Here is a 13,865-nt window from a genome sequence, read left to right on the forward strand (position 1 = left end):
ATATATATATATATATATATATATATATATATATATATATATATATATATATATATATATATATATATATATATTTGGGTTTTATGTATGATAGCGGCCACCTGTATGCGTATGCATGGTGACGGCTGGTTAAGGATACGGCAGTGTAAAGAGGTCACAGGAGGGGGCCGTGAACCCCCCCCCCCTCGTCAGGGAAGTAAGGGCAAGGAATGTAGGTTAGGTAAGGGGAGAAGTTTAGGTTAGTTGGTGTCCATTTTTGGTAAATTTGTATTTCTGAAACTATTAATTTGCGACGGGAACGAGTGTCATTTTCGAAGAGAGCGGAATTTTTTCTTTAAGAAAAAGTATTTATTTTCCTAGGTTACATTGCCCTGTAATACACTACAATAAAAACCCCCATTTTTTATGCACTCGGGAGGAACTGTTCACTGATATACAAAGGTTCCTAAGTATTTGCATCAAGATAACTCTTCTAAACTCTTTATTTAAACCTTTAACCTAGGCTGTTTTCGCTACTGTATTACTTTACCCATGCACCAATCGTAGATACCTATAGGTAATATGAGAAAAATATGGATTTTGGTAATTTTTATGAAATTAATGTAGATCATTGTGCCACCATGCATGCTTCTTGCATTGAAAATGAGATTTTTTTTTCTTTCTCCTGTCCGTGGTGGCCGTCTTTACCCACACTAGAAAGTGAATCTATAAGTGTATTAGTCAACGAAATAACACTAATAACACCTACTGCTCTTTGTTCTACCATGGCTTGCTTCGCTCGCACTTGAACAATTTCATTGTTCATCCGTTCTGGTGAGCGGTTAGCCGAGCTGGCAATTATTTTGGTGGACTAAAATTTGGTGACCCAACTATCTGACCCAGCTATCTACACACTACCATTTCAGGATATGTAACAATTCCCTTGTGGCAAGCGAAGAGTAAGAACAGGTCGTCCAGAACATTCATTATCATATGTTAGCTCATACACTGAGTATAACTTGCTTAACCCTTTTACCCCCAAAGGACGTACTAGTTCGTTTCACAAAACTCATCCCTTTACCCCCATGGACGTACCGGTACGTTCTTGCAAAAAACTGCTATTTAAATTTTTTTTGCATATTTTTGATAATTTTTTGAGAAACTTCAGGCATTTTCCAAGAGAATGAGACCACCTGACCTCTCTATGACAAAAATTAAGGCTGTTAGAACAATTTAAAAAAAATATACAGCAAAAAAATAACCCCTGGGGGTTAAGGGTTGGAAATTTCCAAATAGCCTGGGGGTAAAAGGGTTAAATGTATTTTGAGATTCCAATTCTGTATATATGGCAAATTTTTATTCCACCAAGGTTATAAAATTGAGTTGGTTTATTTATTTATTTGTCTGTATCTGTCTGTGGACAGGATTACGTTAAAACTAATCGACGGATTTCGATTCAATTTTAACTATAGATAGATCTTAGGTCATAGACGACTCCATTAAATTTTAAAGATGATCTGAATCTGGATCTGGATTCTAGATCTGGATTTGTATTTTTTGCCATCTACAGTCAACATGTGAAAAGGGCCATGCACTGTCCGTAGACCTTAGTTAAATATTACAGTAGATTCATACACATTCAGCGCATGAAAAAAATAAGTTTGTTCCGTAACCGAAATACAAACCACGCTATTTACAAAGGGTTTACTTTTAGCGCAGCTGAAATGACGAGCCAATAGTTTTAACGAGGGTTAATTACCCCCGCGCTAGTTAGCGGGGGTGGGGAAGGGTAGCTTGCTACACCTCCCCCCTCCACACACCGGTGACTTGCTCCACTTCACTTTTGGCTCGGCGGTGATCAGACGTGTCTGCTCATCGCCCTCGTGACAGCCTTTAATTTTCTGCTTTTTCTTTTCAGCGTGTGTGTTGGTTGGAAGTTGACCTTCAGTTATTTCTTTACAATGCGTACATGCCCTGGAGTTGCCGATCGTCCTTGTGGGACTTTCATGTCGGACGTAAATACGGATCCGCACACCCTCTGCCCTCAATGTCGGGGCCGGCGGTGTGACCAGGAGAACATGTGCCGTGAGTGCAGGGAGTGGTCTGCCTCCCAGTGGGAGAGGTTTGGCCGTCGGCGTAAGAAGAAGTCCAAGAGAGACCGTTCTCCTCTGGGGTTAGCCTTGAAGGAGGAAGGTTCTCGGGACTCTCCTTCCGCCGCCCAAACCTCCTTCGAAGCTCCCCCTCGTCCGCCTCCTAAGGAGAGTCGGCCGAGTGGGAGCGCAGGCCCTTGTTCTGTTTCCCGACCTTCGGTGGGGGGAGAGGGCGTCGCCTCCCATAGCGAGGCGGTTCCCCCTCCTCCTCCGGGGGAGGTTATTGATAATGCCTTATCCAGTGATGATCTTTTACAGATTTGGTCGTCCCTGGGGCTTAAGGGCTTGCCCTCCAGGGTCGCTCTTATTGACCTTGTCTCGTTGGGGGCCGCTGTTAAGCAGTCGCCGGTGGTAGCAGAGGTAGACCCTCTGTCTATTGTCGACGTCGTGGTGACAGAGGCCTCCGACGTGGCTGGGCCTTCCGCCGCAGGTGCTGTTGCAGGTGATGGTGCTAAAGGCTCTCCTCCTCCTTCCGTACATCCTTCGAAGGGGGAAGTGAGTTCTTCAGTCTCGGCTGCTGCTCAGCTTCCTTCTGAGGGAAGTGCTTTAACGGAGACTCCCCTTCGGAGGACCGATGGTCCCGACGATCTTCCCCGAGGCCGCCTCTGCCGTAAGGCTCACCGTCCGCTACGCCACAAGGGCCTCCCTTCCCCTTACAGGGGGACTAAGAGGCGCCTTTTTGGGTCTTCTTCCTCCGGGGGGGACTCTCCTCGTCAGCCTCAACCTACAGCTCCGCCCTCCTTGAACCTCTCTGCAGACCGCTCACCATCTCCTGCCAGATCTTCACCTTCTGGAGAACTCGTCACCCGACGGGCAACGGTCCCTTCAGGGCTAAGGGATCCTTCCCTTACGCGAGCAGTGCTAGCGCACAAGCGCTCTCCTGCTCGCCAGCGCTCTCCTGCTCGCCAGCGCTCTCCTGATCTTCAGCGCTCTCCTGCTCGTCGACGATCTCCTGCTCGCCAAGACTCTCCTGCTCGCCAAGACTCTCCTGCTCGCCGACGCTCACCTGCTCGTCGGCTCTCTCCTGATGTTCGCCCCCCTCGCCAGCGCTCTCCTGCTCGTCAGCTCTCTTCCGAGCGTCAGCGCTCATTTGAGGACCATCGCCCTGCGGTCTCTGACCACCCTTTAGTTCCTGCTGAACTCCCTGCTCACCATCTGCCTGGTCCTGTGGCTACGCAACATCGTGCTGCGCGTGTGTCAAAAACACATGTTCGCCAACGCGACAGCGATCTCCCAGTTCCTGCTCGTGAACGCGCCGCGCCACCTGTCCTTTCACATGACACGCGTCGACCTTCTGCTCGCCAGCGATCTCCAGCTCGCCAGCGATCACCTACGCGTCAGCGATTACCTCTTCGCCAGCGTTCACCTGCTTGCCAGCGCGCACAGGCGATCTTAGTATCGCCTATTCAACAGCAACAGCTAGCGCGCCAACGTTTTCCAACGCTCCTGAAGGAACATGGTTCGCCAGCTTCTAGCTCGCCATCGCGCAATCGCCCGCCTGCGCATGCTGCTCGCCATCGCTCGCCATTGCACGATCGCCCTCCTGCGCATGCTGCTCGCCATCGCTCGCCCCTGCACGATCGCCCTCCTGCGGATGCTGATCACCATCGCACCCCATCACGCGATCGGCCACCTGCGCATGCTGATCGCCATCGCTCGCCCCTGCACGATCGCCCTCCTGCGCATGCTGCTCGCCATCGCTCGCCCCTGCACGATCGCCCTCCTGCGGATGCTGATCACCATCGCACCCCATCACGCGATCATTTACCTGCGCATGCTGCTCGCCATCGCTTACCATTACGCGGTCATTCACCTGCGCATGCTGCTCACCATCGCACGCCAGTGCGTCGACATGCCACATCGCGCCATCGCCAACTTGAGCGACTGCACTCACCAGCTCGTCATCGATCGCCTGTGGATCTACATCGCCAGCGATCTTCCTCACCTACGCGGCAGCGTGTTCCCTCGCCGTCGCGCCAACACTTGCGTTCGTCGCCTCGGACACGCGTTCATTTACCTGCCCACTCTCGCGCCCACTCGCCTACTCGCCCGTGCGACCGCTCGCCTGTGCGCCCGCGCGATCATCCGCCTGCGCGCCCGCGCGATCATGCGCCCGCGCGATCATCCACCCGCGCGATCGCTCGCTCGCGCTCCCCGCGCGACCATCGTTCGCGGCGAATTCCGCAGCCTGTGGTAGCAGCAAGAACGCGTGCTCCTAGACGGCACTCGGGATCACCTCCATCCAAACACAGGTTGGTAGTGCAGGACGAGGAGAGGTTAGTACAGCATTCTTCCCCACCTTCTTTTCAGGCAGGTACCGTCGTGTCCACTCCAAAGGATCGCCCGATCCCTTTCCCTTTAGCGAGGATTTCGGACTCTGTGTCCTTGGAGCAGCAGACTTGGTTTGGTCCTCTGGCACGGGCGTTAGTGAGGGTTATGAAACCAGCACTCGCCGGCCAGGGTAACAAACCAACGGCTGTCTCTCCTACGCTGAAGAGAAAGAGAGGAGTGGACTTCGTGGTGACTTCCCCCAGGGCGAAGTTGGTTCCCAAGAGGTCGGTCGCGAAGGTCCCTTCTCCTGCACGAGTACTCTCTCCTTCTCCCGTCGACGAGGCCTTTCCGTCCTCAGGTGAGTCCAGTGGGGTGGTAGTCTTCCCCTCGGCACCAGGGGGGGAGACTTCGCTTCAGGCAGGAGAATCGTCTCGTGAGGAAGGGGCCCCTCGAACCTCGTTGTTGGGATCCTGTATCCCTCCCAGGAGGGAATCCAAGGATTCCAAGACCGTCCCTAAATCCTCTGCAAGGATTCGTCAGGAACCCACGACTACCCAGGGGAATGTCCTCGTATCACCCCAGGAGGAGATTCCTGGGGCAGGAGACTTAGCTGCCAGCCCGCAGGGAGGAGAACAGCAAGAATCCGAACATGCCTTCTGGCAGGTCCTAAGCCTGATAAGGCAACTTAACAGGCTTACGGATCCAGTCATCGCCCCCCGTGAAGGCAAAGACACGATTCTGGATGAAGTGTTTGACGTTCGGAAGGCCCCTAAGACCAGTGCAGCTCTGCCCTGGTCTCGGGGGCTGAAGAGTGCCAGGGCTAGGGCCAACGCTCAGCTCGCACTTCTTGCCTCCTCCAGTCGTTCCACTGCCGGGAAGAAGCTCATCCCTCCTCCTCGCCTCCAGCAGAGGAGGTATTTCGAGATCCTGGGTGAGCACAACCTCGCTCTTCCTCTCCATCACTCTGTGGAGGAGCTGGCGAAGGGAGTTCCCCTTGAGAAACTCTCTGCCCGGCAGGTGTCGTTCTCGGCGGCAGAGATCCTTAACCACGAGAAGGTCGCTAAGTGTGCCATGCAGGCCACTTCGTGGCTGGACTTCTGGCTAGGATCTCTGGGCATCCTATTGCGATCGGAGGACTTGTCCAAGGAGACCAATAGGAAGGCCCTAGAGACCTTCTTGCTCTCGGGCACCCGCTCCATCGAGTTTTTGGCGCACCAGGTTACCACCCCGTGGGCCAACTCGGTGTTGAAGCGTCGCGATGCTGTGTCCGAGAGATTCCATCCGAAGGTCCCCGCCGTAGATGTGTGTAGGCTCCGACATGCTTCCCTTCTGGGGGAGAGCCTGTTTGAGCCTCAAGACATGAAGCGAACGGCTGAGAGGTGGAGGAAATCCAGCACGGACTCCCTCCTCCACAGGGCCCTTACAACGCGGCCCTATAAGCCTCCAGCCCCGCCACAACAGCAGCAACAGCCTCGTAAGGCTCCCAGACAGGCACCGGCAGCTAAGAAAGTGGTGTCTAAGCCCCAGCCCTTTCCAGCCAAGGTCAAGAGGGGCGGTAAGTCCTCCAGGGGAGGCAAGACTCCTAGGGGTGGCGGCGGCGGCGGCCGCAAGCCCTAGGGGTGGCAGTCCCCCTGCATGTCCACCTGTGGGGGGATGCCTTCAGCGTTGCGTCCGCAGGTGGCAGCAACACGGGGCCGATGCTTGGACGGTCTCTGTGATCGGCCAAGGTTATCGCGTCCCGTTCACAACATCTCAACCTCCCCTGACAGCGAATCCAGTGTCGTTGAGCTCCTATGCCACGGGATCGGCAAAGGGGCTGGCCCTTCAGGCCGAAGCCGAGACCATGCTCGAGAAGGGTGCTCTCCAGGAGGTCGTGGACGGCTCCCCAGGCTTCTTCAGTCGACTCTTTCTTGTAGAGAAGGCTACTGGAGGCTGGAGACCCGTCATCGATCTCTCAGCTCTGAACAGGTTTGTCAAACAAACCCGGTTCAGCATGGAGACAGCAGACACGGTCAGACTTGCGGTGAGACCACAAGACTTCATGTGTACACTGGATCTAAAGGACGCGTACTTCCAGATCCCAATCCATCCGTCTTCCAGGAAGTACCTGAGATTCTGCCTAGACAACAAGATCTACCAGTTCAAGGTGCTGTGTTTCGGTCTCTCCACAGCTCCTCAGGTGTTCAACAGAGTGTTCACCCTGATTTCATCTTGGGCGCGCAGGAACGGCATTCGTCTCCTTCGTTACCTGGACGATTGGCTGATCCTAGCAGACTCGGAGTCGACCCTTCTTCGGCACCGAGACAGGCTTCTGGATCTTTGCCAGGATCTGGGGATCGTGGTAAACCTCGAGAATTCCTCTCTGCAGCCGTCCCAACGACTGGTTTATCTAGGCATGCTAATAGACACCAATCTCCACAAAGCCTTTCCATCAGACGACCGGATAGCAAGGCTGAGGAGGGTGGCGGAACCCTTCCTCAGGCGAAAAGAACTCCCCGCCCAATCGTGGTTGCGTCTCTTAGGCCACCTATCCTCCCTGGCCCGTCTGGTTCCAAACAGCCGCCTCAGAATGAGATCCCTTCAATGGCGGCTCAAGTCCCGGTGGAATCAAGGATCCGATTCCCCGGACATTCGGATCCCAATGGGGTCTCTGGAACAGACGGACTTGCGGTGGTGGCTGGCCGACGAGAACCTGCGGAAGGGAGTGAGTCTTCTCGTCCTCCCCCCGGAATTGACTCTGTTTTCGGACGCGTCAAAAGAAGGGTGGGGGGCGCACGTTCTGTACCAGAGGGCCTCAGGCCTTTGGTCAGAATCAGAAAAGTGCCTACACATCAACCTGCTAGAATTGAAGGCCGTCTTTCTGGCTCTTCAGCAGTTCCAACGGTCCCTGGCGGGTCACTCCGTGGTGGTGATGAGCGACAACACCACGGTAGTGGCTTATATCAACAAGCAGGGAGGCACTTTTTCGCAACAGCTATCCCATCTTGCAGTAGATACTCTGAGGTTGACCGAAACCCACTCGATAACACTATCAGCTCGCTTCATTCCAGGCAAGAGGAATGTGCTCGCCGACAGTCTGAGCAGGGCTTCGCAGATAGTGAGTACCGAGTGGTCTTTGGATCCTCAGATAGCCAACAAAGTCCTGACTTTGTGGGGTTCCCCGACTGTGGACTTGTTCGCGACAGCCTTGAACTTCAAGCTGCCCCTGTACTGCTCACCAGTCCCAGACCCCAAGGCACTCTGGCAAGATGCTTTCCAGCAACGGTGGGACAACATCGACGTGTACGCCTTCCCACCATTCTGTCTGATGAGAAGGGTGCTCAACAGGACCAGACTATCGGTCAACTGTTCCATGACTCTGGTAGCTCCGCTATGGCATCACGCGGAATGGTTTCCGGACCTTCTGCAACTCCTGACGGAACTCCCAAGGGAGCTTCCTCCACGACACGAGCTTCTCAGACAACCCCAGTCCGGCGTCCCTCACAGGGCCGTAGCCTCGCTTCGGCTTCACGCCTGGAGACTATCCAGCGTCTCCTCGCGGAGAGAGGCTTTTCGCAACAGGTTGCGGAGAGAATGTCTCGGCACCTGCGAAGGTCCTCTGAGGGAGTCTACCAAGCAAAGTGGAGAGTCTTTTGTGGTTGGTGTCGTGGAAGGGGTATCTCTCCACTCGATGCCACTATTCCAGCAATAGCGGACTTCCTCGTGTGTCTGCGAGAAGAAATGCGCCTTTCTGTCTCGGCAGTGAAAGGCTATCGCTCAGCCTTAAGCTTGGCCTTCAGATTGAAGGGCGTGGATATTTCTTCATCGCTAGAACTCTCTTTACTCATACGTAGCTATGAGCTTACCTGCCCCCAGTCGGAATTGAGACCCCCTCCTTGGAACGTGGTTCGAGTCCTCAGGTCTCTTAAGAGACTTCCCTTCGAGCCATTATGCCAGGCCTCCGGTCGCCACCTGTCTTGGAAGACGGCTTTCCTACTCGCCTTGGCTTCGGCCAAGCGAGTTAGTGAACTTCATGGTCTCTCGTACGACATCGCCCATTCAAGGGGATGGGGGGAGGTAACGTTCAGGTTCGTCTCTGAGTTTGTGGCCAAGACTCAGAATCCTGGAGTGCCGGATCCTCGGTTCGACTCTTTCAGGATCGCGAGTCTCCGTTCTGTAACAAACGACCCAGACCAGCTGCTACTATGTCCAGTGAGGTGTCTGAGGCACTACTTGAAGAGAACGGCTGCAGTCCGTCCTCATGTGCGAGCTTTGTTTGTGAGCACAGGCAGGACAAAGAGGAGGGTCACCAGGAACACCATCTCAGCTTGGATTCGAAGGGTTATCCACCATGCCCTGAATCCTGACCCTCCTCCGTCACGTCGCCCTCGGGCCCACGATGTCAGGGGTATTGCTACATCCCTGGCCTTCAAGAGAAACTTCTGTGACGCAGGTACTTCAAGCTGGGGTCTGGAAGCGTCAAACGACCTTCACAGCCCACTACCTGCAAGACGTGACCCACAGAAGCCTCGATACGTTTTCTATCGGCCCTGTGGTGGCTGCACAACAGCTGGTCTAACCTCAGGCTCCTTTTTGGACAAGTAGCAGTAGGTTGAGGGCGTTGTTACCCGGTCTTAGTCTGCGTGAATGAAAGAGTATGTCTGACCCTTACTTCTTTCTTCATTCTCCCTTCTCTTGGGGAAGCAGCATCCTGGTCCTCGCATAGCTGACCTCGACCTCTGCAGGTAACCCATGCTTCTTTGTGCTCCTAGTATTAAGCTTAATACTGTTGCGTCTCCCATACCCTGACGAGGTGGTATGGGGAACGTCCTATCCTAGAATTCCTATCTGAAGGTCTCAAGGTCAACTTCATAGGACAAGTCACACTCTCCTCCTCACACTGCTTATGTAGGCCACTCGTTCCTAGCGATGCTAGGAACTTGTGAGGTACAGGGGCTCCCTCTCTCTAGTGCTGCTCACTGAGGGATTGAGCCCCCGGGCAAGCCGAAGTCAGTAAGGCTGGGGACTTTCCACCCTTCCTAAGGGGTAAGTCACCCTTTGTAAATAGCGTGGTTTGTATTTCGGTTACGGAACAAATGACAAATTCGAAGATAATTAGTATTTTTCCTAACCATACAAACCTTAGCTATTTACACATATGTGCCCGCCATCCCTGACCCCCAAGTCAAGTCCTACCTCCAAGTGAAGTGAAGCAAGTCACCGGTGTGTGGAGGGGGGAGGGGTAGCAAGCTACCCTTCCCCACCCCCGCTAACTAGCGCGGGGGTAATTAACCCTCGTTAAAACTATTGGCTCGTCATTTCAGCTGCGCTAAAAGTAAACCCTTTGTAAATAGCTAAGGTTTGTATGGTTAGGAAAAATACAAATTATCTTCGAATTTGTCATGTTTCGTCTATAGACTTGAGTAAAATGTTAACAATATTCATTGGCGGAGGTTGGAAATCTCTGATTGCTTTTGCTACTGTACTGTAATTAGGATTATAGATTCTTTATAACTACAGTTAAATAAATGTTCAATAGTATCATCTACCTCTATAAATGATTTGCATACCCTATCATCATCACTCCTTATTCAATGATTACCTTTTAGATCCAACATCTTCAATCTAATCTTCAGTAGACAAAAAGGCGAGGTTTATATGTTTACTTATGCTGGTGATTACGTACAGTAAGTATTTACCCTATAGCCAATATGTGAACCCTGAAATTAGCCTAGTGGTTTGCTTTTAGGGTTACTTGTTACTTGTTTTGGGTTTAAATCCAACCCTTAACTGAAGTCGAGTGAACTACTTCTCGGACGGGTCCATATCAATCATCTAACGAAACACTTTCATTATAACTTATACAATTCTTTGATTGTAGCATCTTCCAAATCATATGATCTTGTGAAAAATAATGTCTTTAGTTTCTTCTTAAATACAATTGCTCCCTTTAGGTCCTTCATTTCAGTTGGCAGTTTATTATAATGTCTAGACGCACAGTAACTAAAAGCCCTTTCACCAAATTTACTATTTGTTCTTGGTTCAGATAGCCTATGTTTGTCACTCATGTGTCTTATGGTAACATTTGTTTCTGGTTCTAGTTTGTTCAGGTTGTGGTAGCTTTACGGAAATATCCCTGTCTTGCAATCTGCTGGACAGGAGTATGAGCTCCAAAAGTTTCTAGTAGTGTTTACAATCTCAGTTGTTGTCATTACGCCATCAACACTTTGTGGTTCTATTTTAGAATTTAATCTGATTTTTTTTTATCTGAGTATCAAGTTTTGTATTTTATGAGGATCGTAGCATAGAAAGTCTTTTTTGTATTAGGTCAGTTTAGTCCATATTCTTTGGTTGGGACAGATCTTTACAAAGTCTTTGGAGCTGAGAAATTTGTACAATATTTTGAGGTATTGTTTCTATGATTGATTTAAAAAAAAAAAAACATATCATTTTTGGGGGGTTAGTAAATGTCTAATACTGTAACATATTCAATACATCACTACCATTTACAGTACAGTACAGTATTGTACATTTGAACACTGTACTATATATATGTGTGTGTATATATACAGTATATATATATATATATATATATATATATATATATATATATATATATATATATATATATATATATTATATATATATATATATATATATATATATATATATATATATATGTACATTGATTTTTTTAATATATGTACTGGACATTTCTTTTGCTTTAGGCTAATAACAACATTTAATACATATGTAGAGTTTCCTTTTCTGCTAAAATCATGCAGACACGAAGATAAATTGAATTGTTTTTCGATGGGAAGTGTGTGGTCTAAGTTAACCATCTTTTATTTATTTTAGAACCAGTGCAAAAGGAAGATACAGCAATGGAGTCCTACGACATGCATTAGGTCAGCAGATGAAATGGTCAGCAACCGAGGTTACCTTTGGATCAACCTTGCCTCACCAGCCGATGTCCTCCCAGTCCACCTACGAGACCTTGAACGTCACTTGTGAAGATGGCCTTCGCGTTATCACCTACAACAGACCTGATAAGAAGAATGCCATCAGTGAAAAGGTACATGGACTTTTTTTTTTTTTTTTTTTTTTTTTTTTTAAGCATCTTTCCACTCATGAGAGATAGTTAGAGTACTCTGAATTGTAAATATGACTGAGCAGGAAGAACTTTATTATGTAGAAAGTTTCATCTTTCTTCTTTTCACATCTTCAGTCGTCGGATAAAAACTAGTTCATTCACGTTTCTTGTTCCATGGTTTAGTGTTAATCCTGGCATTATCATTTGGCTAGCTAAAGATGAAGGCTTTCCAACTATTTTCATAATTACCTATTTCTTTTGCAATTAATTTTGTTAGTATTGCCTTTTCTTACTTGAAGTTCAATACACTATTTCATTTTTTCTTATAGAAATATATTCCAACTGCAACCATCTTATAGGATGAGTAATTTTTTGAGCTTCAGGAGCTCTAAATTGTGTGCAAATGAATAATTACTGAGGAAGCACAAACAAATCTCATGTCATAGTTTAACTGGTGTGTATTTCTTTTTATTTCTCATGCAGTTTACTCTTCTGTATTTCTTGTACTTTATTTTGCTCTTCTTTTCTTTTGGAACCCTAAGGATTGCAGCAACATATATTTTCAACTTACACAATGATAATGTATCAACAACTAAATCAGTCTTGGCTTTGTAATTCTTATAATTGTTAGTCACTAGAAATGATTAAAATCTTTAAGGAAAATGTACATCACTCGGCGTTTCATCTATATAGATTGCAGTCTGTGGTAGTATTACAATACAGTACAGAAAATCCCTGAAAATGAAAACATTCGACTCATAAACTTCCAGACATAAGAACCTGTGTTGGCAATAGATATAGAATGTTTTAAAAGGAGTTTGTAATGCAGAAATACTGTAGTTGTATGAAATTTTGATACAGTACTGTACATATGTATGATAGTTCACTACTATTAAGGAAAAGTAATTGATTGTAAACAGTGAATATTAGGGGGTTGCGTGTTAGGAACTGGATGCCTGAGTTAATCATGTCGGGCTGAAGAAATAGCAACCCACTTATGGAAATATTATTATTATTATTATTATTATTATTATTATTATTATTATTATTATTATTATTATTATTACCAGCTAAGCTACAGTCCTAGTTGGTAAAGCAGGAGGCTATAAGCCCATGGGATCCAACAAGCAAATAGCCCAGTGAAGAAAGTAAATAAGGAAACATAAAATAGTGTGCCTGAGTGTACCCTCAAGTAAGATAACTCTAACCTAAGACAGTGGAAGACCATAGTACAGAGGCTATGGCAGTACAGTAATACCTCTTGATACGAAAGCTTCTGCATACAAATTTTAAAACATCTGACTTACCCGGTAGTTATATATATATGTAATAGTTAGAATAGTAATATTACATGTTTAAAACAAATGACGTAATATGTCATGTTGGTTGGAAGAGCTAACCGTGAGATTTGCTGTAGTCATTCGAATTGTAAGCAGGATGTATAATGCTAAATTGACATTCTTTCTTAACGTCAACACATTGTCTCTTCGTGTGAAAGTTTGTGACGTCACCGGATGCAGGTGTCTTCCGATTCCGTCACTTAGCTAAATTAAAGCAAGCATACGATATTTGTGATATCGGTAATTTATTCAGTTCATATCTAAACTTCACCAGAATTGGTCATGTGGACCAACACAGCTTCCTCCAGTGATGGAGATGTTTAACTCAGTTGTTTATTCACAATAAAACTTAAAAACCATTAAGATGTATTCAGTAAACCATTTAAATACATCTGAAAACAACTCATACTCAAATGTGTGCTTAAGACAGTAGCACACCAATAAATGGTGGCAGCGGTTAAACTCAAAGACAGCGATTAAACTCAAAGACAGCGATTAAACTCTAAGAATTAGAGAAATATCTTCAAGACTTCAACATAAAAGCTGTAAAACCAGAGAATGGTCTTCAAGACTTCAAAATAAAAGCTGTAATACCTGATAAAGATCTTCAAGAACTCAAAACTATCTACAAGAATCTACAATTTTGACTAAGTCCAACGGAAATGCTAACACCAACATATGTTAGTATACAAATTGAATCTTCAATCAACATCCTAGGAAACCCAAGGACTGGCGTTCAACAATTGCAAGACATATCCAGGAAGAACTACATTCAACAAGAAACTAGAACGAGACATCGCTAACAAAACATCAAGAGAGAGAGAGAGAGAGAGGACGTGTCGACTTCATATAAAGCTAAGTACAGAGATTTTGTATTCATTTCAGTTTGGGCAGTGAAGTGTAGTTATCACAAGTCGTTAGTCAATTATTACTGGGGTGAGTGAATTCCTAAACTTTGTTATAAGAAACTCCGAATTCTCATTTAGAATTTTTCTTTCTTTGTGCTAATTCCTTTTTCTTTCATAAACTCTTGGGGGGAAATGTATTGGGATT

General features: G+C 47.5%; 2 protein-coding genes across 3 annotated transcripts in view; one reads left to right on the forward strand and one right to left on the reverse strand.

Annotated features, from left to right (window-relative positions):
- Positions 1-13,865, reverse strand: part of LOC137628880 (uncharacterized) — a 403,929-nt gene that overhangs the window by 67,948 nt on the left and 322,116 nt on the right. The window lies entirely within an intron of this gene.
- LOC137628876 (enoyl-CoA delta isomerase 2-like) overlaps positions 1-13,865 on the forward strand; it is a 50,355-nt gene that overhangs the window by 1,085 nt on the left and 35,405 nt on the right. For both annotated transcript variants that reach the window (XM_068360128.1, XM_068360127.1), the window contains exon 2: positions 11,238-11,454. In XM_068360128.1, coding sequence (XP_068216229.1) covers positions 11,296-11,454 — 159 coding nt within the window. In that variant the 5' untranslated portion in view covers positions 11,238-11,295. The remainder of the gene's footprint in view (positions 1-11,237; positions 11,455-13,865) is intronic.

The sequence above is a fragment of the Palaemon carinicauda genome, chromosome 36 (genome assembly GCF_036898095.1).
Source record: "Palaemon carinicauda isolate YSFRI2023 chromosome 36, ASM3689809v2, whole genome shotgun sequence".
In the NCBI taxonomy this organism is placed as follows: Eukaryota; Metazoa; Arthropoda; class Malacostraca; order Decapoda; family Palaemonidae; genus Palaemon; species Palaemon carinicauda.